General features: G+C 45.3%; 1 protein-coding gene across 2 annotated transcripts in view; it reads left to right on the plus strand.

Moving 5' to 3' along the window:
- ATP1A1 (ATPase Na+/K+ transporting subunit alpha 1) overlaps window positions 1-21366 on the plus strand; it is a 29830-nt gene extending 8464 nt beyond the window's left edge. For both annotated transcript variants that reach the window (XM_072991690.2, XM_072991691.2), the window contains exons 2-23: window positions 6990-7097; window positions 8001-8060; window positions 8919-9122; window positions 9935-10048; window positions 10169-10303; window positions 10452-10569; window positions 11288-11556; window positions 11686-11884; window positions 12770-12879; window positions 13637-13771; window positions 14030-14222; window positions 14575-14750; window positions 14881-15017; window positions 15376-15526; window positions 16301-16469; window positions 16729-16883; window positions 17053-17176; window positions 18025-18170; window positions 18276-18406; window positions 18699-18800; window positions 19045-19136; window positions 21071-21366. In XM_072991690.2, the coding sequence (XP_072847791.2) occupies window positions 6990-7097; window positions 8001-8060; window positions 8919-9122; window positions 9935-10048; window positions 10169-10303; window positions 10452-10569; window positions 11288-11556; window positions 11686-11884; window positions 12770-12879; window positions 13637-13771; window positions 14030-14222; window positions 14575-14750; window positions 14881-15017; window positions 15376-15526; window positions 16301-16469; window positions 16729-16883; window positions 17053-17176; window positions 18025-18170; window positions 18276-18406; window positions 18699-18800; window positions 19045-19136; window positions 21071-21099 (3057 nt within the window). In that variant the 3' untranslated portion in view covers window positions 21100-21366. The remainder of the gene's footprint in view (window positions 1-6989; window positions 7098-8000; window positions 8061-8918; window positions 9123-9934; window positions 10049-10168; window positions 10304-10451; window positions 10570-11287; window positions 11557-11685; window positions 11885-12769; window positions 12880-13636; window positions 13772-14029; window positions 14223-14574; window positions 14751-14880; window positions 15018-15375; window positions 15527-16300; window positions 16470-16728; window positions 16884-17052; window positions 17177-18024; window positions 18171-18275; window positions 18407-18698; window positions 18801-19044; window positions 19137-21070) is intronic.
- The last annotated feature ends 3907 nt before the right edge of the window (window positions 21367-25273 follow it).

A 25273-nucleotide genomic window follows, 5' to 3' on the forward strand; every position in this document is an offset into this window, starting at 1 on the left:
CCTGCATCTGAAGCTCTTTAGCTTTGTTGCAAAGACTAGTCTGAAGAAAGACGTGGACAAAGTAGGGGAGGCTTACAGGCTGAGCCAGAAGGGCACCTCACCTCCCACTGTAGGGGAAGGTGCCCCCTCTTGTCACAAGTCTCCTGTGGGAGAAAGGGTCCTTCCTTCTCAAGATTCCCGGAAACAGATTGTTCCCATACATCTTTCTCAAATTCTAGATGGCAAATGACAGGGGCAGCGGGCTGGGTTACAGAATACAGTGGGGTCTCTACTTAAGAACGTCCCTACTTAAGAACAATCCAACTTAAGAACAGCTCCATTTGCTAAATTTTGCTTCTACTTGAGAACAGAAATCCAAGATAAGAACAGGAAAAAAAACTTTCCTGCTCTTTTTTTAACCTTAGGTCATCTTAGGTTAAAAAAAAAATCTCCCCCTAGTGGTAGAGTACGTATTAACCAGCTTTGCATTAGTTCCTATGGGAACTAATGCTTCAATGTACGAACACACCTCTACATAACAAAAAAACAGCCAGAACGGATTAATTGGTTTTCAGTCCATTCCTATGGGAAATTTTGCTTCAACTTAAGAATGTTTCAACTTAAGAACGCCATTCCAAAATGGAATAAGTTCTTAAGTAGAGGTTCCACTGTAGTTTCTATGGACGGAAAAGAGCAGATACGGATTAAATGGTTTTCAATGCATTCCTATGGGAAATGCAGATTCAACAAGAACTTTTCAACTTGAGAACCACCTTCCAATATGGATTAAGTTCTTAAGTAGAGACTCCACTGTATACAGTCCTTGCCTCTGTGATGCATTGCTGATCCCAGGATGTAAATGATCGGTGTTGTCCTGCCCTCCGCCCCCATGTCTTGGGGGTGGGGGAAGAGCTCTGCCTGTGAGCATCCTGTTGAAGATTCCACTTTCTCTGCTGTCTGTTGCCGAAGCCACAAAACTGTTGCTGGTCCTGCTCACTGAGAAGCTGCTTTAATGATGTCACTATAATAGCAGAAAGAGATTCCCAGGGACTTTGTTTTATGTACTCTTGACTCTTTATCTTGTCCAGATGGAAAGAGCAACAAAGTAGCCACCCTACTTGTTTAACTCTTTTTCTCTTGCACTCACAGCCGAGCCACAAGCAGAGCTCAGTTGTGCATGGCCCCAAATTGTGGAGGTGGTGGTTGATGTTTTTTACAGGGAGAGGATGGGGAGAGGGACCAACGTGAGTGGCACAGAAATTCATCAGTTTCTGAAACGGAGTATCAGAATCTGATGTAGGTACTCTTGATTTCATGCTTGATTGGGTGTTTAAAATGTACTGTTTTGACGTGTAAACCAGTCAGAGAATTTCATCATGGATTGGCAATAGGTAAATTCTCCATAAGCGTTCCTAATCCTGAGACCAATTTTTTGAATAGCCCATGTAGGACTGAAGCTGTGGGAGCTTGGTTTTTGAAACCTATACACTTAATTTTTCTGCTTTTCAGTTATTCTGCTTACTGCTTTTCCTGTGTAAGTACAGTGTTCTTCTTCCTCTCCTCTATCTGGCCACCACATGACATCCAGTGTAATTCTTTATATCTTTCTAGAGATCGCGTTGGATTAATCAGGACTTACACTCAGGAAAATAGGTATATGATTGCTGCATTAAATTAACACATCTTTTGACTATTGACAACTGCAGCAATGTCTAGTGTATTTACAATGGCAAACAGGTATAAAGTTAAAAGGCGTGTGCTGTTTAATATACCACCCCATAGTGCCTAAAGCACTTTCTGGGTGCTTTACAGTTTTTAGTTATGAAGGCTACACATTTACACATGCACACACCCCAGCCAGCTGAGTACTGAACCTTGGAAGGCTAGACTTGAACATGGGTCAGGAGTAGAGTTTTGACTGTAGTACTGCAGTTTAACCACTGTGCCATGAAGCTCCTCGTGTAGCTATAATACCTGCTAAATTGCTTTGGATAACTTGAGCTATAAGTGTAGTTGTGGACATAGCTAAGCCTTTTTACCTTCTGCAGAACGTAAGAGTTATTCAAGGCTTTGTCTGTTTATAGCAGAACATGCCTTTTGATTCACAGATGAATGTGGCTTAAGTACATCCCGTAATATTTGAGGGTTTGAGCTGATCCCTATTGAATTAGTGGCTGTTCTGCATGGACTTGGAAATTCCGTACTTGCTTGGTCACCCTGCTGTTTCAAAAGTAGCTTTTTGGTCATTAAAACTTTCCATCATAAATAGAAGCGTGAAAGGTCCATTATGTGTGACTCTTTCTGTACAAGGAGGGTCTGAATACTTTCAGTGGATACGTCTAGGTTTACACAACTTCCTTCCCTCGCCCACGGTCACAGTTAACAAGCGTCTCTTGTTCGTCTCTAAAACTCATGGGAGTGTGCAGTCTGTCGGTCAGGTCTTAAGGTTCCTGCTCGTCTGCATTACGTTGGAGTTTCTTGTATACTTATCAGAAGTGAGTGGATTTATGTTGCCTTTGATTGATTCACTGTATCTGATTGAGACGTGTTACTGGACAGAGTAGGCCATGACATTTGCTTGGAATCTAACAATTGCTGTGTGAAACTGTCTGAAAATCTACTAAAAACAGAATTATAGTTTTGCTCTTGGGAGTTGGCTTGCAGTAGAGACTGTCAAAGCGAAGCCGGGGTGGCTGTGATGTTCAAGCGGAAACCTTGCATCTACTTTGAAAATTCGCAAGAGGCAGGGCAGAAATTTCCAGGCACGTGAACTTGAATTGTTAGGGGAGGGAGAGTATGCAAGTGTGAAACCGCTTTTGAAATGGTAGGGCATGGAAAGAATAAAGCAAGGCTTCTGTTCTGTTTCCATGATTCATACGTTTCACTTCCTTGAGAGGGGAAAAGGAAAAAGGTAATGAAAACCACCCAGGGTCAGGCTGTCCCTGGTGTATTTCCATTGTATTTAAAAGAGACTGGTAGGGCTGAGTTATGGCCCTCTTGAATGTTGTATTTGTTACCCCCTCCAAAATGATTCGTATATAGAGTAGAAACAGGGCGGTGAGGAGAACTCAAGAGATTCCTGAGCCTTTGCAGCTTGCTTTTTCCTTGTGTACAGATAAGAGGACAAAAGCTCCAGTTATTAAAAAAGAGCCTGCCCCCTGCTTCTGAATGCAGTAGAGCCCTGAACCCACTGCAAAAGTGATGAGGAAAGTTATTGCTGTTTACAGTTCTGATATTGGACTTAGAGTAGTACTGTGTTAGTGAAATACCTTTAAAAAAAGAGAAAATCCTGTAATTCAAACCTTTATATATAAAGAGTGTGGACCACCTCTGTATGTCCTGTATGTTACTCATTAAAAAAAAACTCATATGCTTTAAATTAACATGGACAGTAAATCCCCACAGATATTCCAACACAGCCAGGTTGCTCATTGGGCTGGTCTCAGGGATCACATAACCCTCCTGTTACAGCAGGCTCCACTGACTGCTGATCATTTTCTGGGCAGAATTCAAAGTCCTGGTTCTAATCTATAAAGCCCTAAACAGCTTTGAGCCAAGCTATCCAGAGGATTTTATGAGCCTGCGCAGATGCATTTCGTGGGAACATGGGAGAGGGCCTTCTCTGTTGCTGCTCCCAGACTCTGGAACTCCCTCCCACTGGAGGCCAGGATGGCCCCCTCTTGGCTGTCCTTCCTCAAGCAGGTGAAGAACTTTCTCTTCAAAGGACCTTTCTCTCAGTGACTGGCTGCCGAGTTCAGTTTTCAAAATGGATTGTTGTACTGTACCTTCTGCATTGAATGTGTTTTAGCACTGCTTATTTTTTTACCATTTTTAGCGTGGTATTTGTATGATCTTTTTTAGTATTTGCGTATTCTGTAAGCCGCCTTGGGTCCTTTTTAAGGAGAAAAGTGGGGAAATAAATAAAATAACATAAAATAGCTATGGTTTATTCATATGGGTTTTGTTTAAAAACCTTGCTGAGTGTTCACTCAGCCAAGAAGTACAATATAGATCCGGGGGGGGGGGGTAAGTTTTGCCATACTAAACCACTGTTAGCAGTGCAGGTTTTCAGGATTCCTCTCTAAACGAAATCTTTCATTGAATCACGCTATGAATTTGTGAATTGGGATGTCTCTATGGCCATTTAAATTAAGAAGAGGTAGCGGTGTTAGTTTATGATAGCATGTCAGGCAAATACAAAAGTGTTGTGGCATCTTAAAAACTAACTGCTAGATTTTAATGTGAGCTTTTTTTGGAACAAAAGTCAATGCCACATTTTTGTCTTCTTTCTTGTTTTGTTTTGTTTTTGCCTGAAATGCTGAGGCTTTAAAATGGAGGAAGAAAGGAAGGGGTCACCACGTGGGTCAAGACAGTAGGTGGGTGGAATGGCCCTCCCGTTACCTTCTTGTTTGCATTTTATCAAACTTGTTCAGACTTCCTTGTTCATGTTTAAATGTGCTGTTGAGAAATGTTTTGACTGTCAATCAGTGGGTAACCATGGGTGCAAAAGCAGAGGACGTGTGGCTTCACAGCTGCTTAGGAGGCAAAAAGGGGTTGCCCCCTAAGTGACGTTGCCAGTCCAATTTGGGAACTACAGCAAGAGCCAAACAGGAGATGGTGTTACCTCCCAGCTTACTAGTGCCTTCAGCCGTTACTTGCAGAGTTCCCACTTGTAGTTGAAATAAAATCTGCCCCTGTTCTCATTGCAGCAACAGGCATATACCAGAACATAACAACAGCCATAGTGGTCCATGGGGGGGGGGGGTAGGATGCTGGGCTAGGACACAGGAGACTTGTTAGAAATCCCCAGTGGGCCACGGATGCTCCTTGAGGGTGGGTGGTGACAATGGTAACACTACTCCTTCACCATCAGCTGTTACTTCAGAAATCCTATTTGGGCTGCCATAAGCTAGAAGCAGCTTGGAAAAAAACATGAAATGAAAAGACAGAAATTCTTCAGGCAGCAGCTGAAGATAGAAACGGTCTCTCCTAGCAGTGCTCAGAAATGTTGTTTAGCTACGACTGGGCTTTTGTCTGTTAGCTGAAAAGCCTCTTTTAATTTTCATGATCCACACATTTTCATGCAGCAGAATGTGTAGCTTTGTAAAGAGGAACCATCACATATTCTGCCACCAGCTAGCTACCTGGAAGTGGGTGGGGTCTAGTTTCTTAATTATAAAACAATGTCAAAGAGAAGACTAGATTCAAAAAGTACATGTTTAGAATAGTACATACAGTGGTGCCTCGCTAGATGCTGATAATCCGTTCCACTGAAATCGCTGTTTAGCGAAATCATTGTCTAGTGAAAAGCATTTCCCCATTGGAACGCATTGAAACCTGTTTAATGTGTTCCAGTGGAGAAGAATCGTCGTTGTCTAGCGAAGATTGGCCATAGGAAAGCTACTTTGCTGTTTAAATCGCTGTCTTCCAAAGCTTAGGTCCCGAAAAAACCTGTTTTGCGAGTGCGGAGGGAGCTGTAAGAATCGTCGTCTAGCAAAAATCAGTTTGCGAAGCAGGGACCAAACATTGTCCAGTGAAATTCCCCCATAAGAATCACTTTTTTGCGAATTGCTATAGCGATCGCAAAAAGTCAATGTCTAGCGAAAAAACTGTCATGCGGGGTAACTGTTTAGCGAGACATTCCACACCCCTATTCTTGATAAGACTGTGTGGAAACAATTAAAAGCAATTCATTCCTGCTGAAAACATTGATGAAGTACATGCACAGATCTGCAGGGGGATTCCCACCAGTGTAAAAAAAAAAATCCAGGCACCAAATCAAACCATAGTTTGTTCTAATTATATTTACAATTGAATCTATGATAGCTTGAACTTCAAAATATAACATGTATATTCAGGGGTTTTCCCCTTCCTTTACTTAACTTCATAATGGCATTCCTGTATCTGGGATCATGGGCTGTGAAAGCCTTGGAGGGAATGAAAGGAGCAGAACAATGACTGGGGCATTTTACCCCAAGCTTTTGTCAGGGAACGAGGATGAGGAAAGAAAAGAGTCCCCCCCCCCCCCGATGTGTATGCCTTGGCCCAGGACCTATCAGGTCTGGAGACAGCTCGATGACCCTAACTGTAGCTTATAGATGCAGAGATCACGCTAAGCCATAGTCAATTACAACTTCAACCATATCTTGGGTTTACTATCTGCTCACATTTCATGGTTTATCAAGTGACAAGCCATACCAAAGCATACCTAAATCTTTTGTACTTTTACTAGCCTCTACTAATTTCTAAAGCAAAAGGCTTGTTGGTTTTTTGAGTTCACAGTGTGACCATGTAGGGATGAAGTATGTATCATCAACGTGGGGACGGGCAGCATGGAGGCCTCTGCGTAAGACTGCCGCCGCACCCTTCCCCCGGATCATCAACTAGTGACCTTGGGCTTGGGTGGGCCTTCCTCGTTTTCAGTAAATGTTGTCTGCCCATTGAGATTTGCCTGGCACCCTCTTTTGTTGGAATGAGCTCTTTAACTGGAATCTTTGGTTGTTAGTCTTTGCACTTTTTGGGCTGCCGTGTGTATTTGGCTCTTTTGATTTGTAAAGGGCATTTTATTAAATCTTACCATCAGTTGATCAGAGCTATGGTGGCACAGGCCAGTGATTATCAAACGTCGGTCCCCAAATGTTCTTGGACTGCAATTCCCAGAAATCCTCGCCAGCACATTAAGTGGTGAAGGCTTCTGGGAATTGCAGTCCAAGAACATCTGGGGTCCTCAGTTTGAGAACCACTGACACAGGGGATAAAGTGTCTTCCCATAGATCAAGCAGATATAGTACATTACCATTATAACTAGCAAAAAAATTATTTCATTTTATTTTTGCACTCCTGGTCCTATGATTCCCGCAATGACTGTCTCTAGAGGTTTCTCTCAGGCAGAGCATGATAGCTGAAAGGTAGACCACAAGCTTTGCCCATGCAAGATCCAGAGTAGGCTAACCCGTAGCCCTGATTCTCGACACATGACCGGTCCTTATTCGGTGCGATTCTCTTTTTAGATTGGACGTGATAAGTATGAGCCTGCATCTACCAATGAGCATGGAGCCAAAACGAAAAAGGGCAAGAAAGAGAAGGATATGGAAGAACTGAAAAAGGAGGTTTCTCTGGTAAGAGCACCCTTTCGCTTTTGAGGGAAGGAGAGACATTTAGCACCTAGAGAAAGCTTCGGGATGGAGAGTTGTCAAACATTTCCCCTTCCAGTTCCCTATGATTCTCTCCTGGGCTTCAGCTGCACTCTCTGTTCCTTGCTCTGAAGTCTCTTATCTAAGTAACGTTGTTGATATATATGCCGGAAAAGCTGTTTCAATACTTGGAAGAAATTGTTGGTAAAAGAGGACTCCTAGAAGCACAGCATGGCCTGTTGCTTGTGGTGTGAACTTCAAGGTACCTCTAAATTTCAGCTTCCCACCCATCGCTCATGGCCAATAGTACTTTCTATCTGTCTCTTCCTCTTGCCTCATTTTTTTCCTACTGGCATGGCAGGCATCCCGGGCAGCTTGCTTTTCGATGGCTGCGTTCAGGGAGGTAAACCTTCTATTGTTGACTCTAACCTAAAACGGATTGACAAGGGAGTCTTCATGTGTACATGACAACAAAAGCTAATTATTATTGGGCATTAAGAGTATTCAGAGCCTTTTCCCACACACATCGTCTTGTCTTCCTTGCAAAATAAATCCTGTATGGCAGGTTAATCTTTGGCGGAGGGTTGAAGCTGAAAAGAGTGATTTGCCCTGGTTTATTGACTGAGCTGAAGGAAAAGGTGAGACTGGCTTGCTAACGTCAGGCTCGGTCTTTTACTCTGGCAAAAACAGAGAGAGTGCACAATTGAAAAGGATGCAAGCAAGAGAGATGCTTGGCTGGCTGAAATCTAGTAGCAAATCCCCTAAAATTAACAAATTGCTCTGATTGGGCAAAATTAAATTGTTTTGTCAGTGCCGGTCTCGGCATTGTCATCTTTATGGGCAGTACTTTGGGTGTCCTGTGTGTCACTAATCTTTCTTATCTTATAGGATGATCACAAACTCAGCCTTGATGAACTTCATCGGAAATACGGAACAGACCTCAGCCGGGTAATGTGGACACTTTTGCAGGGGTATTCTGATTTAAAAGAAAAAGTGAAACCTGTTAAGAGGGTCCCAGTGGTGACCAAGAAGCAGTGAATATTTTATCCACAGTTTGGGAGAGTGACCATACCCCTGGGTCTCCCACCCCCCCACCCCCAGCCTGAAGTAACCCTTTCAGAAGTTGTCCCTGAGAGACTTTGAACTTACAGCAGGTGTTCATGCTTTACTGTGAGATGCCAGTTTGCCACTGCACTGTAAATGAATATGTACCCCGATACAGTGTATAAACTAAAATAGAACTGCGGGTCATGCAAGATGGAATGGGAGCCAGGCCTGTTGCAGGCTTGCAATGGACAACATAACATAGGTGTAATCGAAGAATGTTTTAAAATCGTTTTTAACTAACTTGAAAAGTATATTTTGTAGCTTAGCCAAACAACATATTAAAACAACCCAAGTTAATTGTTTTTATATAAGTGACTTTTTAATGTGCTACAGATGACAAAATGCCATGTTAGAAGAAGCTTTCTCTCTTCACTCAGAGGAGACAATCCCTCTTCTATTCCTTCTACTGTGTTAGATGCACCATCTAAAAACAATGTACTTTCCCCCCTACATTGCTTTAGAATTAGATGTATGCACACTGAATCAAGAGTCTCTTAAAGCACAACAAATTATTACTAATAAAGGAGTATGCCAGATGATAGAAAATGACTTTCTAAGGGAGATCTTTAAGAGGAACATTTCCATGTTTCTTAACTGTTTGTAGCTTCGAGGATGGTATCCCCCGAATGGGGCAGAGTCATGCCACTTAAGCACAGAGCTAGGATTGAATGTCCTCTTCCTGTCTGTCTTGTGTTTTAGGGTCTAACGACTCAGCGGGCTGCAGAAATCTTGGCTCGTGATGGCCCCAATGCTCTCACTCCCCCTCCCACAACTCCAGAATGGGTCAAATTCTGTCGACAGCTTTTTGGGGGCTTCTCCCTCCTGCTTTGGATTGGAGCTATTCTTTGCTTTCTGGCGTATGGTATTCAAGCAGTAACTGAAGAGGAACCAAACAATGACAATGTGAGTAAATAAGTGTGGTAACAGTGGAGGGAAGAGACTGTGGTATTAAATTGCATAGTTGGTTATACTTGTCTCCTCTATGTGGCCCCATTCAGCCAGACTTTCCCATCATTGATGAATAACTCCAGGGAAGCTTCACATTCATACATCTTGCCCCCATTTATTTTATTTCACATGGTAGAGAATAAGAACAGAAGGTTTCATTCCTGTTCCTAAATTAATCACAATTCCCTATATAATATCCAAGCTCAGAATGGTGGTTTGTTTAACGTTTTCATTGATGCTGCAACCATGGTTCAATCCTGGTTTGGTCTCACTAACCATGGTTCTATGTTTGACTCAAGCCTATCATAGATACAAAACAAGGTTACTGTCCTGTCATTTCACTTTTTACTTGTTCAGAAATTGTGAATCATCCAAGAGGGTAGCCTGCGTCCAGGCCTCCCATTTCCTTGGGCTGTTGGGAGTTTCGCCGGTACTTTGGCTCTCTGTGGCCAATATTATTTCCCTTTAACAATCCCATATCAAATGTTTTCAAACTCTTTTACTAAGGAATTCTACCAAACTACTTACAGTCCCCTTTTCTGCTATCCTGGAAAAAGGTTGGGCTTCTCTCTCTTTCTCCCTTTTCTTGTCCTGATTCCCATCCTTTTTTCCACTCCTGATTGATGGTCTTTGCAGGTAGCTGCTCACAAATAGGCTGCCCAGCCCTCCCCCCCACTGCTTACGCCTGGTTTTTAGTGACACCAGATTCACTGTTTGGTGCTGGCGCCACCCTAGATTTTCTCACTTAACACTGCATCTGTTTGCAGTTGTACCTGGGCGTTGTGCTGTCTGCTGTTGTCATCATAACTGGTTGCTTCTCCTACTACCAAGAAGCGAAGAGTTCGAAGATCATGGAATCCTTCAAAAACATGGTGCCTCAGGTAATACGTGGCTTCTTTTTAGGCGGCGGCTGTTGTATATGGAAACAGATACAATAATGGGGAGGGGGAGAGGCGTGTGAAGTTTCCGTTTTATTGAAAGCTCCTCTTTCCCTTTTGTAGCAAGCTCTGGTGATCCGAAATGGGGAGAAGTTGAGCATCAATGCCGAAGGGGTGGTTGTTGGAGACTTGGTGGAAGTGAAGGGAGGAGACAGAATCCCAGCTGATCTAAGGATCATTTCAGCCCATGGATGTAAGGTACGTGTGTCCTGAAAGGTGAGAACGCATTTGCAGAACAGCCGAAGCCTGCCTGGTTGGACTGATGGTGGACTCCCTCACCACCAATACCCACCCCGACTCGAAATCTCTTCTGCAATGTCCCTCCAGCAAAAGTTTTCTCTTGCAGGTTGACAACTCTTCTCTTACGGGTGAATCCGAGCCCCAGACGAGATCACCAGACTTCACAAACGAGAACCCTCTTGAGACGAGGAACATTGCTTTTTTCTCCACCAATTGTGTTGAAGGTAAAAAAAAAACACACCCCATGTATATGAGTTTTAATCAGATATGCTAGTATAGTGCTGGAGGGTTCAGATTTAGATGTGATGAAACCTTCAGAGACTGCAAAATGAGGGCAGCTCTTGGCAGCAGGGCGCCTTCTCTGTCCGTGAGCGCAGCAGAACTGGCAGGTGACGGTTTTGCCCAGCAGAAGCATCATGTAGTTGCTTGTGTTTGCATTATCTCCAGACAGTGAGGGTATTCAGGCAGAGGTACTTGATGGTTTGCAGAGCTTGAACCCGGCCACGGCTTCGGCCATAACCGAAGCACAAACATCATCTTTGCTCCAGATGCCCCAGCTATTTTTCCAACTCATCCACTTGGCAGGAAGGGAAAGAGTCTTTCCCTTCAGACTCCTTGTGCACACGTTGCCTTGTTGTGCTAGAGAGGAATCGTTGCAGAAGAAGCAGGGGTGGCCAAAGGGGCAGCCCAAAGGGGCAGCAGGGAATTCCTCTCCCAGCTCATAGGACAAAGAAACAGGGATTTGGCAAAAGATCAGAACATGATCAGACCAGGATGAGAATCTGTGTGCCATGCTGTTCGTGACGAGATTCGTAGTATGTTCGGCAGCTTGACCAAGAGGTGCTTCAGAGACTTCGTTGTCTACATGGAAGCATGTTTACAGTAACTTGAGAGAGTTGCTCACACCATTTGCAAACAAACGTTGTTTGTCCCTTTCTCCAGGTACAGCCCGTGGTGTCGTCATTAACACTGGGGACCGTACAGTCATGGGCCGCATTGCGACCCTGGCCTCCGGACTGGAAGGGGGACGGACACCCATTGCTGTGGAAATTGGGCACTTTATCCATATAATCACGGGTGTAGCTGTGTTCCTTGGTGTTTCCTTCTTCATCCTTTCACTGATCCTTCAATACACTTGGCTGGAGGCTGTTATCTTTCTCATCGGCATCATTGTCGCCAATGTCCCCGAGGGACTTCTGGCTACAGTCACAGTAAGTTGGGGGATAACGGCCTACCGTCTGAGGAGCTGCTGTGGCGACTTTCAGCCCCTTGTCTTGTTCAGCCAAACCGAAGGTGTGAGGAAAAAGAGCCTCAAGCTCTCCCTCTTTGTCCTTCTCTAGGTATGTCTGACACTAACAGCCAAGCGCATGGCTCGTAAGAATTGTCTTGTAAAGAATTTGGAAGCTGTGGAAACTCTTGGTTCTACCTCCACCATCTGCTCTGACAAAACCGGCACCCTGACTCAAAACCGCATGACGGTTGCTCACATGTGGTTCGATAACCAGATCCATGAAGCTGACACTACAGAAAACCAGAGCGGTAAGCCGGCTCCTGACTCTCTCAGGAGAGGAATAAACCCTGTGTTGATGCCTAAAATACCTAAGCTTAACATGACTTCAGGAAGTATTACTAAGAATCTACCATGGGGAGCTGCTGCTGTCTAGGGGCCATCAAAATGGCTTCTTCCATCTGAACTGAAACAGGCTAGGTGAGCCTGGGTGATAGTCCAGGACTGAAGTGCTAGTGTTAGTGGTGCAAAAACAGGTTTCATACTGGTGAACTCCTTTGATAAGAAAACTACTGGGAACCCTGTGTCAGAACAGCAGGGTATTGAGGATTTTTTTAAAAAAACACAACCACACTAGTTTATTTCTTAGAAAAATATAAATAAATGTGCCACCCTGTGAGAAGGCACTGTTGGCTGTATAAAAACCTCAGTCATTTCCTAGGATCATTTCGTAGGCTTGAGGAGCCCCCCTTTATTTCTGGCCGCTGAATCTGTCCTAGTTATTATCCTTGCTTCTTAATGGATAAGAGGCAAAAGGAAGTCTTGTAGGACCGGCTGAAGAGCTGGGAATAAATCCGTGCTGGACCAGCTCCCACCTTTGGCCCCTCATAACTCCAGCTGCTCTGTGTGTGCCTGGTTTGACAGGGCCTGGTGTGGCGCCTCATTTTCTCTTCCCTTGGGCCATATAATCAGGAATCCTGTAATTATTACACAAAGGGGGTGGGGGAGGCAGGAGGAGCCAGTTCCTTCTCTTTTTTTTAACCCTGGTTCTCTCTGCCACCCATCCGGAAACTCTGCCGTCACCCGTTTGAGTCATTCCTAGTGCCAGGGAGAGAGGGAGGGGAAACAGCAACAAAGCAAACGGGTTTGACTCTGAGAAAGGCATGAATGGGGACCTCCCTGTTACTTCCTCCAAGGTGCTTCCTTTGACAAGACCTCTCCTACATGGACTGCTCTGGCCAGGATTGCCGGACTCTGCAACCGTGCGGTGTTTCAAGCCAACCAAGAAAATGTTCCCATTTTGAAGGTGAGTGAATGCCTTCGCAAAGTCATCAGTGTGCAGTTCAGTTTGTCCTTTGATACAGTTTAGGGAACGCAAGGGAAGGGTGGCACCAACACATGCCCCTCCCCCCTCCCCGCAAAAGTAGAAATTCAACCAAAGCCACAAATAGGTTTATCTCAACACATTCCGTGGATTTCAACAGGACTGCTTGACTTGTGTTCCCTGAAGGGGATGCAGCTGATCAGTAAAGGGCTTAGCAAAGCCAGGAAACTTAACTAGACGGGCTGCTGTGCTTGACTGATAAGATGGATTACCCTCTGTTTTTGATGGATCGAGAAGATTGGGAATCACTATAATTAGTCTTTCCTGGCTTGGAAGTTGTGCAGGTCTGGTTTTAGGCAGAGCTGCTTTTCATCCGTGAAACCAAACGGTGTGTCCCGGCAAGCAAGTCCCAGTGGAATAATTTGCACAGATTTAACAACCTGTAAAGTGCTTTGGGGGGGGCTGAAGCTGTTAACAAGCGCCTAACCCTTTGGCTGATTCCCCAGTTTATTAAATATATTCTTCTCATGTACCTCCGTTGTGCTTCAGATATCTTCAGTGCGTTCATTTTTGCAGGTTTTCCTCTAAACATGTCCTGCCCTTTTTAAAGATGGGTTCATTTTTAAGAGAGGAACCTTTTGGCAGCTCGGGTGGGTCTTAAGGAAGTGATCATCATTGGGAGGCCAGTCTTCAAAGATCTTTTAGATCCTTAACTGTGAACTGTTGTGTTGCTTTCTAGAGGACGGTAGCAGGGGATGCCTCTGAATCTGCACTACTAAAATCTATTGAACTCTGTTGCGGGTCTGTCAAGGAACAGAGAGATAAGAACCCCAAGGTGGTGGAGATACCTTTCAACTCTACCAACAAATATCAAGTAAGACGCCGTCTCCCTCTGTTTCACATAAACAGTAACAGCACGTTTCTTGTTGGTTTCAGCTGTTCTTAGGCTTAAGCCTAGTGCCATTTGCATTACATGTTAGTCAGAATGGCCACTGTCTTTGCGTGTCTGTCTGTGTGTAAAAAAGAGAGAGCAAAAGCACTTTGGAAGATTGAGTATAAAAACCTCAGAGTGTATCATAAAGTAGGTGAAACTTGTCTCAAAACCACTTTCTAACACGGTTTCAAAATGCAGCTGTCCATCCACAAGAATGCAAACCCATCAGAATCACGGTACCTGCTTGTGATGAAAGGAGCCCCCGAGAGAATCCTTGACCGTTGCAGCAAGATCCTGATCCAAGGGAAAGAGCAGCCCTTGGATGAAGAGGCTAAAGATGCATTTCAGAATGCCTACCTGGAATTAGGAGGCCTGGGAGAGAGAGTCCTGGGTAAGGTGGCCTGATCGAGTCCTATCTTGCAGTAACATACATGCTTCTTTGCACTAGTAGAGCCAAGAAAACACAGGGTGCACTGGCGTTTATTTAAATGGAACTAGGCATGCTCTGATGTGTAGCTTTTTATGGACTTCAGTTAAAATGGCTTTGTTGTTAGTCTGCAAGTCTTGCTGCAGGAGAGAGAATATGTATCTGGCTGCCAGATAAGTTTTCTCATTGGCTTCCTAGATGCCCAGCGCAAATTCTGCCCCCGGGCTTCTCGAATGCAGCGGACAGCTTAGCCATCGGAAGAGAACCCCTTATGGTACACTGGCACATGACGCTATTCGAATTGGATTTCTTGCAGGCTTTTGCCACCTGGCCTTGCCGGATGAGCAGTTCCCTGACGACTTCCAGTTTGACACTGACGAAATTAACTTTCCCGTGGAGAACCTGTGTTTCGTTGGGTTGATTTCCATGATTGACCCTCCTCGTGCTGCTGTGCCTGATGCTGTTGGCAAATGCAGGAGTGCTGGAATAAAGGTAAAGCTGCTCATCTTCCTCCCAGATACCAGATTCTTGGTCTGGGTTGGGGGCGGGGGCAACTCGTGTTTTAGAAAGACATTTCCATCTAGCTGCTATTCCACAGACCAAGTGTTGCCTCCTATTCCAGGTCATTATGGTGACAGGAGATCACCCGATCACAGCTAAAGCTATTGCAAAGGGAGTTGGTATCATCTCTGAGGGCAATGAAACTGTGGAGGATATTGCTCTTCGCCTTAACATTCCTGTCAGCCAAGTGAATCCCAGGTAGGAAGCAGCAATTCTGACAGAAGACAACGGTAGGGCTTGTCTTATTTGATGGGCGTGGGGGGGGGTGTTGAACTGTCTTTTAAATTCTAACATTCAGATACCTATGTCACCCAACTGAGAAAAAGTTGGTAAACAGAACTGGAGCCTTTTTTTTCCACACAGTCCTGACTCTGTCCCTTTTGCTTGATTTTTCTCAACTCGGCTCGTCCTTGGCCGAGAGTCTTGGGAAGCAAGAGATGGCACACCCCATCTTTGCGGCTGCATCAAGAGGGGAAGGTTTCCTTTGCGGGCCGTGGTGGTGCCGGAGATGGAGCAACCTCCTGGAGTTCTCACCCTGCCTCGTTTTACCTTGCAGGGACGCCAAAGCCTGTGTGATTCATGGCTCTGACTTGAAGGACATGACCAGTGAGCAACTAGATGACATTCTGAGGTTCCATACAGAAATCGTCTTTGCCAGAACTTCTCCTCAGCAGAAGCTTATCATTGTGGAAGGCTGCCAGCGGCAGGTCAGCAAAACCCTTGCATAACACAGCACAACATAATATAATGCGTTAATCTTAAGAACTGCAGAGCTGGAAGGGACCCTCTGGATCACTGAGTCCAGCCCCTATTAAGGAGGCACTGGGGGGGAGGTTTGGAATCGAACTCTCGGCCTCTGGCTCTACAGAGTCACTGAGCTACCAGTAGTTCTGACATTGTTTTAATCAGCTGTATGTAGGATCAGCTTGTTGTAAGCGACTTTGGAGACTATCTGGTCCAACTCACAGTGCAATACAGGATGCAGCTACAGGACCCCTGAGAGATGGCTTTCTTCCTTCTGGTTAATACATTGCACTCCCAAGACAGTCTGTTTCCAAGTCCAACAGCAGTTAAATCTTAGAAAGTTTCTCTAAAAGCCCAAATCTGCTTTTGCATAGTTTTCTGCTCATTGACAATGCACAGTGTTTCCTTAGTAAGATTATAACTATACAAGCTGCCCCTGGGTTGTTGTTTCCTAATAATTGAGATCCTTCTCTCTGGAGATACTGGGCTGGCTCTGGCTTGGAGCCTTTTCCTCTTTGCTTGTGGGGTGTTCTGTGGGGCAGTCGGTGCGTTTGTGATGTTTTTGTAGCATTGTTCAGATACTGGGACAGACCTGAAGCCACCGGAGGCTAATTGTAGGGTTCCAAATATATTGAGCCAAGAAAAGGAACTTATTCAGGCTGTGCTTGAGACAACTTGCCTAACGTTGGCGCCTTGAGGCTGAAGGTCCTGTTTTCCCTCCCTTTTTCTTCCTCCAGGGGGCTATCGTAGCTGTCACAGGTGATGGTGTGAACGATTCCCCCGCTTTGAAAAAGGCTGACATTGGGGTTGCTATGGGCATTGCCGGATCCGATGTCTCCAAGCAGGCAGCTGACATGATTCTGCTGGACGATAACTTTGCTTCTATTGTCACGGGGGTTGAAGAAGGTGAGTTCTTAGTCATATACTGTGAGCAACAAATTAGAGGAGAGTTTCCATTTCCTTTTAGTGACTGTATGCTGTGCCGGGGTATGGGTCTCTTTCTTTGCCTTTCTTTAAAAAAATAAATCTGAATCTAGAACGTCTTCTGTAGGGGGCTTGGAACAGTTGGCCTTATGTCAGAGGTGGGGGCATGGCCTGGTGTTTTACCCTCATGTCAGAACCATCTTTCTTTTATCATTTTAAAAAGTCCTCTTTTGTTTTTCAGGCCGCCTAATTTTTGATAACCTGAAGAAATCAATTGCTTACACCTTGACCAGTAACATCCCTGAGATCACGCCTTTCCTCATCTTCATCATTGCCAATGTCCCCCTTCCGCTGGGGACCGTTACCATCTTATGCATTGACTTGGGTACTGATATGGTGAGTATTACCATCCAGCAGGCTTTGTCCTTCTTCTTAGCCTCTGAGGCATCTGCTCCTGTTGAAACACATAAATGTTTCTCTTGGCGTGGACAATCCAGGATCCTGCAAGAGACACAACCTGTGTGGTGTAGCATCTAATGTTGAAACATCTCTTCCTGCTCTAAAGGTTCCTGCAATCTCACTGGCGTACGAACAAGCAGAAAGCGACATCATGAAAAGACAGCCCAGAAATCCCAAGACAGACAAGTTGGTAAACGAAAGGCTGATCAGCATGGCTTACGGTCAAATCGGTAAGCAGCCACAGCCGCCACCTCTCTCTGAGGAGTGGCTGTGGGTGTCCTGTGACTATGGACAGGTGGGGAGTGGGATCATGGGAAGTCCTGTCCCATCCATCAAAAGCAGGTGGGTGGGGCGGCCAGGCTTGGGTGGACACAAATATCACATTCACACTTAAATTGTGCCCGTCTTTTCTCTCTCTCTCTCTTACATTCACACAAATTTCTTCATGAGGGGAAATCGTCAGATCTCCCTTAATAATGTGGAGTGTGCTCTTCATGTCTCTTCTGCCTTTTCCTGTAATGTGCGAAAGAGTAACAAGAAGAGATGGAGAACTGGGGGGTGGGGGAGAAGCAAAAACCTCCCAAGGGTGAAAATGAACACTTGTGAAAGGGTGGAAGAAGCACTCCCATGCCTAGCCTAGAGAAGGAGACATGGAAGTGGTTCCTGTAAAAGGCTGTGGATAGTTATGTTGCCAAAGGGGTGTGTGTGTGACAGAGAGAGAGAGAGAGAGTAGATCAGGTGGGAAGCGTCCTTGGCACCTGGAGGGTTCCACTTTGTTGATTTGAGTCTTAAAGGATAGTTCAGAGAGCACTCCTGTCAGGGAAGGAAGGAAGGATAGCACCCCAGTATCTCCTGGCTTCTGCCAGGAGAGAGCCTACTTTCAGCTCAGCTAAGAATGCGAAAAAACTAGTCATTGGGGTAGGTGGGATGGTTGATCCTTGCTGTGCATTTGTACAGCTACGGCATCGCAGAGGAAGTTGGTTCTAGTTTCTGTGAGCCAGGGAGATTTAATTCTTAAAAGCGCTTGGTGTAGTATCTGCTGAAAGCAGACTAAAAGTTTCCCCTCGACTGTGTTCAGGAATGATCCAAGCCTTGGGAGGTTTCTTCACCTATTTTGTAATCCTTGCGGAGAATGGCTTCCTGCCGTCATCTTTGCTGGGGATTCGAGTGTCCTGGGATGACCGGTGGATTAACGATGTGGAGGACAGCTATGGGCAGCAGTGGGTGAGTGCCCCCAAAAGCCCATGTTATATCTCCATTCTGGGTTGCTTTTTCTCCCGTGGGCAAGGAGAAGCAAGAATTTAAAAAACTGAACTCTTCCATCCCCAGACGTACGAACAAAGAAAAATTGTGGAATTCACTTGTCATACAGCCTTCTTTGTCAGCATTGTGGTGGTGCAGTGGGCAGACTTGGTTATCTGTAAGACTAGAAGGAATTCTGTCTTCCAGCAAGGAATGAAGTAAGTAGCAGGATCTGAAACCACCACCCACCCCCTCCTCCACTTTCCCAAAATGGCCTCGGAGATAATTTTTTTGTGATCCTCTCAGGAGGATTCAGAATATCTTGAAGTGGGAATGGTTAGGGGCAAGACGCATTAGGTTCTATGTGGAATGGAGACCTTCCCCCCCCCCCCAAGAACTGGATGGGTGTGGAGCTGAAGTCCTTTGTGCTCATTTCCATTCAGAAATCAGGGGTGAAAAGGAAGGTTTTTTTCTCTTCTTGGAGCTGACGTTTCATATATTTTTCCACAGGAACAAGATTTTAATATTTGGGCTCTTTGAAGAGACTGCTCTGGCTGCCTTCCTCTCTTACTGCCCTGGAATGGATGTTGCTTTAAGAATGTATCCTCTCAAGTAAGCAGTAAATTTGCTTGTCTCTGTGCCAGTCTCGAAGGTGTTAATTAGCCAGAGACTAATTAATCCCTTCAACAGCTATGCTGTAATCCATATCCCTCTTAATTCTTTGAGTGAGTCAAAGGATTTGGGCATATCCAAAATTGTACAGTATCTTGGCGCTTGTTCTTGGGAGATGATGGGCCCTTGCTAATCCCGTTCAGTCGGGCAACAGTTTACTACAACCAGATTTCTTACTTTGCAGACCAACGTGGTGGTTCTGTGCCTTCCCCTACTCTCTCCTCATCTTTGTGTATGATGAAGTAAGGAAACTTATCCTTAGACGCAGCCCTGGAGGTAAGAAAATTGTGGTGCCATGGCATTCTTAAGTTATGTGATGTGTTGGGGTGGTCTACCCAGCCATTCTACTATGCAAGATTTGATCAGATTACAGATGTCATTGAGCATAGCTGGCAAGTTTCAGGATCCCCACCCCCACCCCCCTTGGACTCAACCTGAAGTATAAAAGAACAAAGCCAGAAAAATCTTGAGGAAGTTGTCTTATGTCCACTGTCAGCTTTGTGCTGAGCAGGTGTTTATGCTAGGGATCTAGGCTGCCTTCAGACAAGTGTGTGAAAACAAATCAAATTGGTTATGTAGACAGTTTGGGGTCAACTATTGGGGCACAGCAAACAGCTTTTGATTGCCTGCAGGATATAGCAACTCCTGCCCTTCCCCGGATCCTTTATGTTTAATCTGGCATCTGTGAAATGACCTTTTAAAGCAGATGTGTCATAATTCAAGGGAGATCTACAAAGAAAGGGAAATTGAATATAATAGATTATGTATCTAGGAAGACTCAGAGGAGAAGAGGGATGACAAGGAATAGTATTTTCAGAATTCGTGAAGTGTGCCCCTCCCCAAGAAGTCTGCAGGGATCCTGCCAGCTGATGTTCTAGGGACTTCAATCTAGCAATCCCGGAGATGGGCAGGAACTGCCTGTTCATCATTCCAACAAAGAGGTGTTTGGCTATTCCTGGCCCCTCCTCCTCCAGCGAGCAACCACTCAGAGGCAGTGCCCAGAGGAGGCGGGGCAGGAAAACTGCAGCACTGACTCTAAATGGGTGCCTGCCAGAGAAGGCGGAGCTGGGAATTGCCACCACCCCCCCTGAACGTGCTTGTCTCTTGTCCTCACCGGTGTTTTCATGGTCTTATAGCTAATGAATTCAGACTCTGGCAGCCATTGTTGTCCTCTGGAGAAGACCAGAGGGGGGGGGAATGGGTGGGCAGGGCTAAACTCTTGGAGCTACCAGGGATTATGAGTCTTGTAATTTTATTTATTGATTTATCTGGGAGAGAGAGAGAGAGGGAGACTTGATGTGCAGAGCCTAATTGGACATGGGCTACCACACCCATAATTCCTTGCAGTGCCCACAGACCTGAGCCTTACCTGCCCCTTTACCTCGTCTTCTCTAGAGGACAGAAATGTCTCCTGGGCACAGCAAATCCTGAAGTGTAAGGGAGGGCTCAGGCCAAGGGCACTGAGTGAGACATTCCCTTGAAGCTGTTTAGGTAGCCATTTCATGTAGCTGCAGGACAAACTCATTGCTAGTTAAGGATCTGTGTTTTAGAATTCCACCACCACCACCCATCTTGCCATGAATGGTTGCATTTTTCTTGTTATGAGCTTCGAGTGGCTGGAGCAGAACCATGCTAGGGTCTCTGTTTCAGTCGCCCCCCCCCCCCCGTCCACCACATTCCTTTCCACTTTCTTATCAGCGTGGTTACGTGAATGACTACCCTACCTGCTGGCCTTTGGGCCATTGCCAGGTGCCTGCGTCCAGAAGTAAAATTCTCCTGTGTGTCTGTGAGCACTTAGAAGCCGACAAACCTCCCCAGCATGGATGGCTTCACATGACCCTGCTCCAAGTCATAGCCCTTTGGGTTTCCCTGTTGGAAGGCATGAGGCTTTCCAGAGAAACCCATCCTGAAGCAGTCACAGACCCAGGCAAAGATAGGGATGGGGTTTCGTGAGAAGGCCACCAATCAGTGCACTTTAACTTGGAGGTGGGTTACATTGGGAGGCTTGTGTGCATAGCCTGTTTTACATCGAACCTACCACTCCTAGAGAGCTTGGGATTTTGGAGCCTCTGAAATGGGTTGGGTGGCTTTGGGAGATGGTCTGTGGCACGTGGACTGCTCTCTACCCACTCCAGCTCAAAAGAGTTTGCACCTGCTCTCAACAGCTTGCATCGGCATTGAGATATGTTACCTTCTTCCTCTCGATACAGGCTGGGTGGAGAAGGAGACCTACTACTAAAATCCTGCTGGACCAGCTTTGGGTGCCCTCTTGAACCTCTTCCGCTGCCTGAGCTTTTGGAACGCCAGATGGGAACCCGAGGATAAGGCGAGAAATGCAGTGGAGAGGGAGAGCCATGTGGTCTCAGACGTAGTCCAGGATGTCGGGATGGAAGGAAGAGGGGTAGTTTTTAATGTGCCTTTCTGTTTGTTTCGTTTTTTTAAAAAAAGAAAAAGTAACAAGATTTTATATCTGGACTTTTACAAATAAAGGTGGATCGTAAGAGTATTATTTTGTGTTTGTGTGCCAATGTTTGTAAGTATGTCCGGGGGGGGGCAAACCTGATGTCAGGGGCGCATATATACCTGTGGAAGAGCAAGAAGTATCAGATAGTGGGAAACGGGAAGTTTTTGGACAAGGAAATTGAGGCAAGGCAGGTTGGCAGGCAGTCTAAGCCAGAGTGCTTTTAGCCATTGATAGCTCAACCAGAAAAGGTTTCAGAAGAAAGAAAACATGATCGTCTTTTCCTGCAAGCCCCAAAGAGAGCCGTCTGGAGCCCTGAACTTGCAAACTTGGACAGGGTTCCCTCTGCAACATTTAGTTGTATTGGTTGGCGCTTTGTGAACACCAGAGCTGGAGGTCTGATTGCCAGCATAGAGCAGTATTCCCAGGTACTTTTAGTAAATATTCTGCAGGTGGGAACAGGGAGAGATGTATCATCTCCCTCTTGTGGATTATACCAGATCACGTTAAGAGAAAAGAGATTATATAGAGTTCTGTTCCTCCCCCCCCCCCCCCCCCGGTCTCTACAAATCCTCTTTTTTCACTATTCAGCACTTTTATTCTTGTTTTGTTCTTCTACGGGTGGGAGAGGGGAAATCTCTCATGAGCACGGAGAAATCCTTGCATAGCTTCCAATTTTGGAATAGCTGGAGCCCAAGGACCCCCACTTGTGTTCTTAATGTTGAAGAGTGACCGTTCTTCTCTTTTGCCGTGTGCTTTCATAACTGAAGGAGCGGCTGAGGGGAGCTGCCAGCCAAGGTATGCAGGGCTTGGGTTTTTATACATGAAAAGCCCTTCAGCTCTGCTGAGAAGATGTTAGGGCACCAATGCAGATAGAAGAGTAGATAGATGACTGGTGCCAGGGAACCTGCCCGGCTGGGAGGAGGTCTGCTGAACCTTGCATACAATTTTTCGCAACAGCAAAAGTGTGAGCAAAGGGGATCGGAAACTAGCAGTCCCATGGGTCAAATTCAGGCCATCTCCTCTGTATCGCCAAAGACACTCACTGCAAGTAGGGGTAAGATGGGGGGGGGGTTTGACCAGTGAGCAAGTGATAATCATTTTACAGTTAAAGGTAAACCACACTTTTTGCCCTTTTGGACTCTGTAGTAGTTCCCTTACAGTAGATGGAGCTCCCACCTGCTTGGAATCTGACCTCTGCTGTGGGATAGGCAATCTTGAATTACTAAGCAGTTTAAGGTTGAATTTCAGAGCTGACTTGACCTGGCTCCCAGCTTGCTTTCTCAAGTTCTGAAATGGTACCCTGAATCAAATAGAGACCTTTTCTTCCGCAATTGTATGAATAGGTCTCGATGACCTGCTTATAGCATATTATGATTTCATCCCTGCTTTTGACATGGTCCATTTTTATTTTATTATGCTGTTAACTATCCAGAATAATGCATTGCACTAATTGGGGGGGGGCAGTATATTCATTTATACAAATAAATAAATATGGCTGGGCATTTCTTTGCTTCTGCTGGGATTCATCCTCACATAGGATATCCAAGTCATTTACCGTGAGCTTCAGATAGTGAGTAGAAGGAACAGTTGTATGAATCAAACCTGTAGGAACCACATTGAGGTTTTTTGAGGGGGCCAAGCCAGCTGAAGTTTTAACATGCCATTATCCTGGCATGTTAAAAATGATACGAGGACTTACCCTTGCCCTGGCCTAATTTTGTGCCTCTGATGTGATAATTAGGTGGACCAAAAGGGAAGTTTGGAAAAGGCATATCTCAGCTTTTCTGTGGGTAGAGCGCTCTGTCCACAGGTCTCTTGAGACCCAACCGATGACCTCAAATGCCAGCATCACAAAAGAGATGCTCCTTTCTAGAACTGTGATTGCTACCTCATTCATGATTTCCAGAACCTCCCCAAAGTTTCACCCATTCTCCCTAAGGAGAACATCACTTTCTCTTCCTTTATCATCCAACAAGTGTTGGGGGCCCCCCATCAAACACCAGAAGTAATGTGGAAGGGCAGAACATGGATGCTTCTTTTTACCATCTTGTTACTTTTCAGTGGGTTTTTGCTTCTTGTTACGCCTGGGGAGGAGGAGAAGTGCTTTGGGATTATTTGTTATTTTTTTTGCCTCCTGTGCCAAAATGCTTTGGCTGCCTTTCTGCCCAGGGCGACCATTCTTGGCTTTGGGTCATACATACTTTGAACTGTCTGTTGCTCTCTGCTTCTGACCTTCTTGCCATTCTGGATCACCTGACTCCCCACATTTTTACTTATCCAGAAGTGGATTTGAACTGCCAGAAGGAATTTGAGAGCCCTGATAGATCTTGGCTGAACTGGCCCCTGTAAACGCCAGCTGTCATCCACATTGGAGCAAAGTGTATACGGCAGTATCTCTTTGCTTCTTGGTGTGGCAAGGAAATCCACATGCCATTAAAACAACCAAGAGTCTTAAGAATACCTAAAAGATTAGCACATGTTATGCGGCATTAGCTCTTGTGGGGTTGCAAGGGGCATTACATCTAGTGCAAAGAGCAAGCGATTCAGCTTATGCCCACTACAACATGTTATGTCTTAAGGAAACCCCCAGACCCTCTGCTGGTTTTTGCTGCAACAGGTTAAAGCCACCTGGCTGCTGGACATTTCTACATAATCTGGCCGCCCTACACACTGGAGGTGAGGAGTGGGCATGTGGGCCGAGGGTCCTGTTGTTGTAATAGCAAGTTGGGGCAGTACAAGGTGAGAGACAAAGGGAAGGAGTAAAGTATGCATATGTATGAGAAACAAGCCCTTTGGCGGGGGGAGGCAGGGGAGAAAGAAGCCTCTACTTTCTGAGAAGGAACAACTTTACCTGATTAAAAATGCCTTTTTATGCAAATGTGGCAGGGGGCATCCCAGGTTACTTGGCTATTATAAAAGGAGGGCATGACTCAAAAAAAGGCTTAGAACCACTGCCGTAGCTTTTTCTAAAGCTTGTCCCAAAATCTCTCGTAAAGGAGGATCAGCTCAAGCTCTTAATATTAAACCAGAAGAGTCTTGTAAGCTAAACCTATGGAGAACAAAAACGGCACACCTTGGCAAACGCATGGATGCTAAAGAGTGTTTCCCAGTAGGACAAGACTTCTGGCTGAACCATCTGGAAGTCACTTAACAGACTTCGAAGTGAAGTGGGAAGAGGAAAGAATAATCAAGTCAAATGGGCTACTTGGATATGGGACAAATTTTCTGTGACTGGAGAAATACAATGCAGCACTTAAGTGCGTACAATTTATACCTCACCACGTAAAAAAGCAGACCTAGCAAATGGCCAAGATAAAGCTATTAAAGTAGCCTGCTTCTGGTAAAAAGCAGGCTACTTTAATAGCTTTATCTTGGCCATTTGCTAGGTCTGCTAATTATCTTAACAATTTCTTTTTAATTTTCCCTGTATTTCATATATATCCATAATTTTAAATTGTGCAACACTACGTCTATGTTGGCTCGGGCATGTCGTGAGAATGCCTGACGACTGAATTCCAAAAGATCTGTATGGAGAATTAGTGCTGGGAAATTGCCCCAGAGGGAGACCATAGCTGCAATACAAGGATCTCTGCAAGCAGGATCTGAAGTCCTTGGGAATGGGTCTCAACAGTTGGGAAACCCTGACATCTGAGCATTCAGCCTGGAGGCAGGCGTTGCATCACGGCCTCTCCTATTTTGAAGAGACATTTGTCCAGGAGGCCGAGGCAAAGAGGCAGTCCCAAAACCAGCAAAATCAGGGAGCTGGACGTGACAGATTGTATTTTTCTTCAGTGTGGAAAGGATTGTCACTCAAATTGGCCTCCTCTGCCACACTAGATGCTGTTCCAAGTCCTCCATTCAGAGCATGTTACCATAGTCTCTTGAGACTGAAGGATGCCTAATCGAATCTAATCGAACACTATGATACAAATAAAGGAAGAACTGGATT

This window comes from Pogona vitticeps, chromosome 2, assembly GCF_051106095.1.
Source record: "Pogona vitticeps strain Pit_001003342236 chromosome 2, PviZW2.1, whole genome shotgun sequence".
Lineage (NCBI taxonomy): Eukaryota > Metazoa > Chordata > Lepidosauria > Squamata > Agamidae > Pogona > Pogona vitticeps.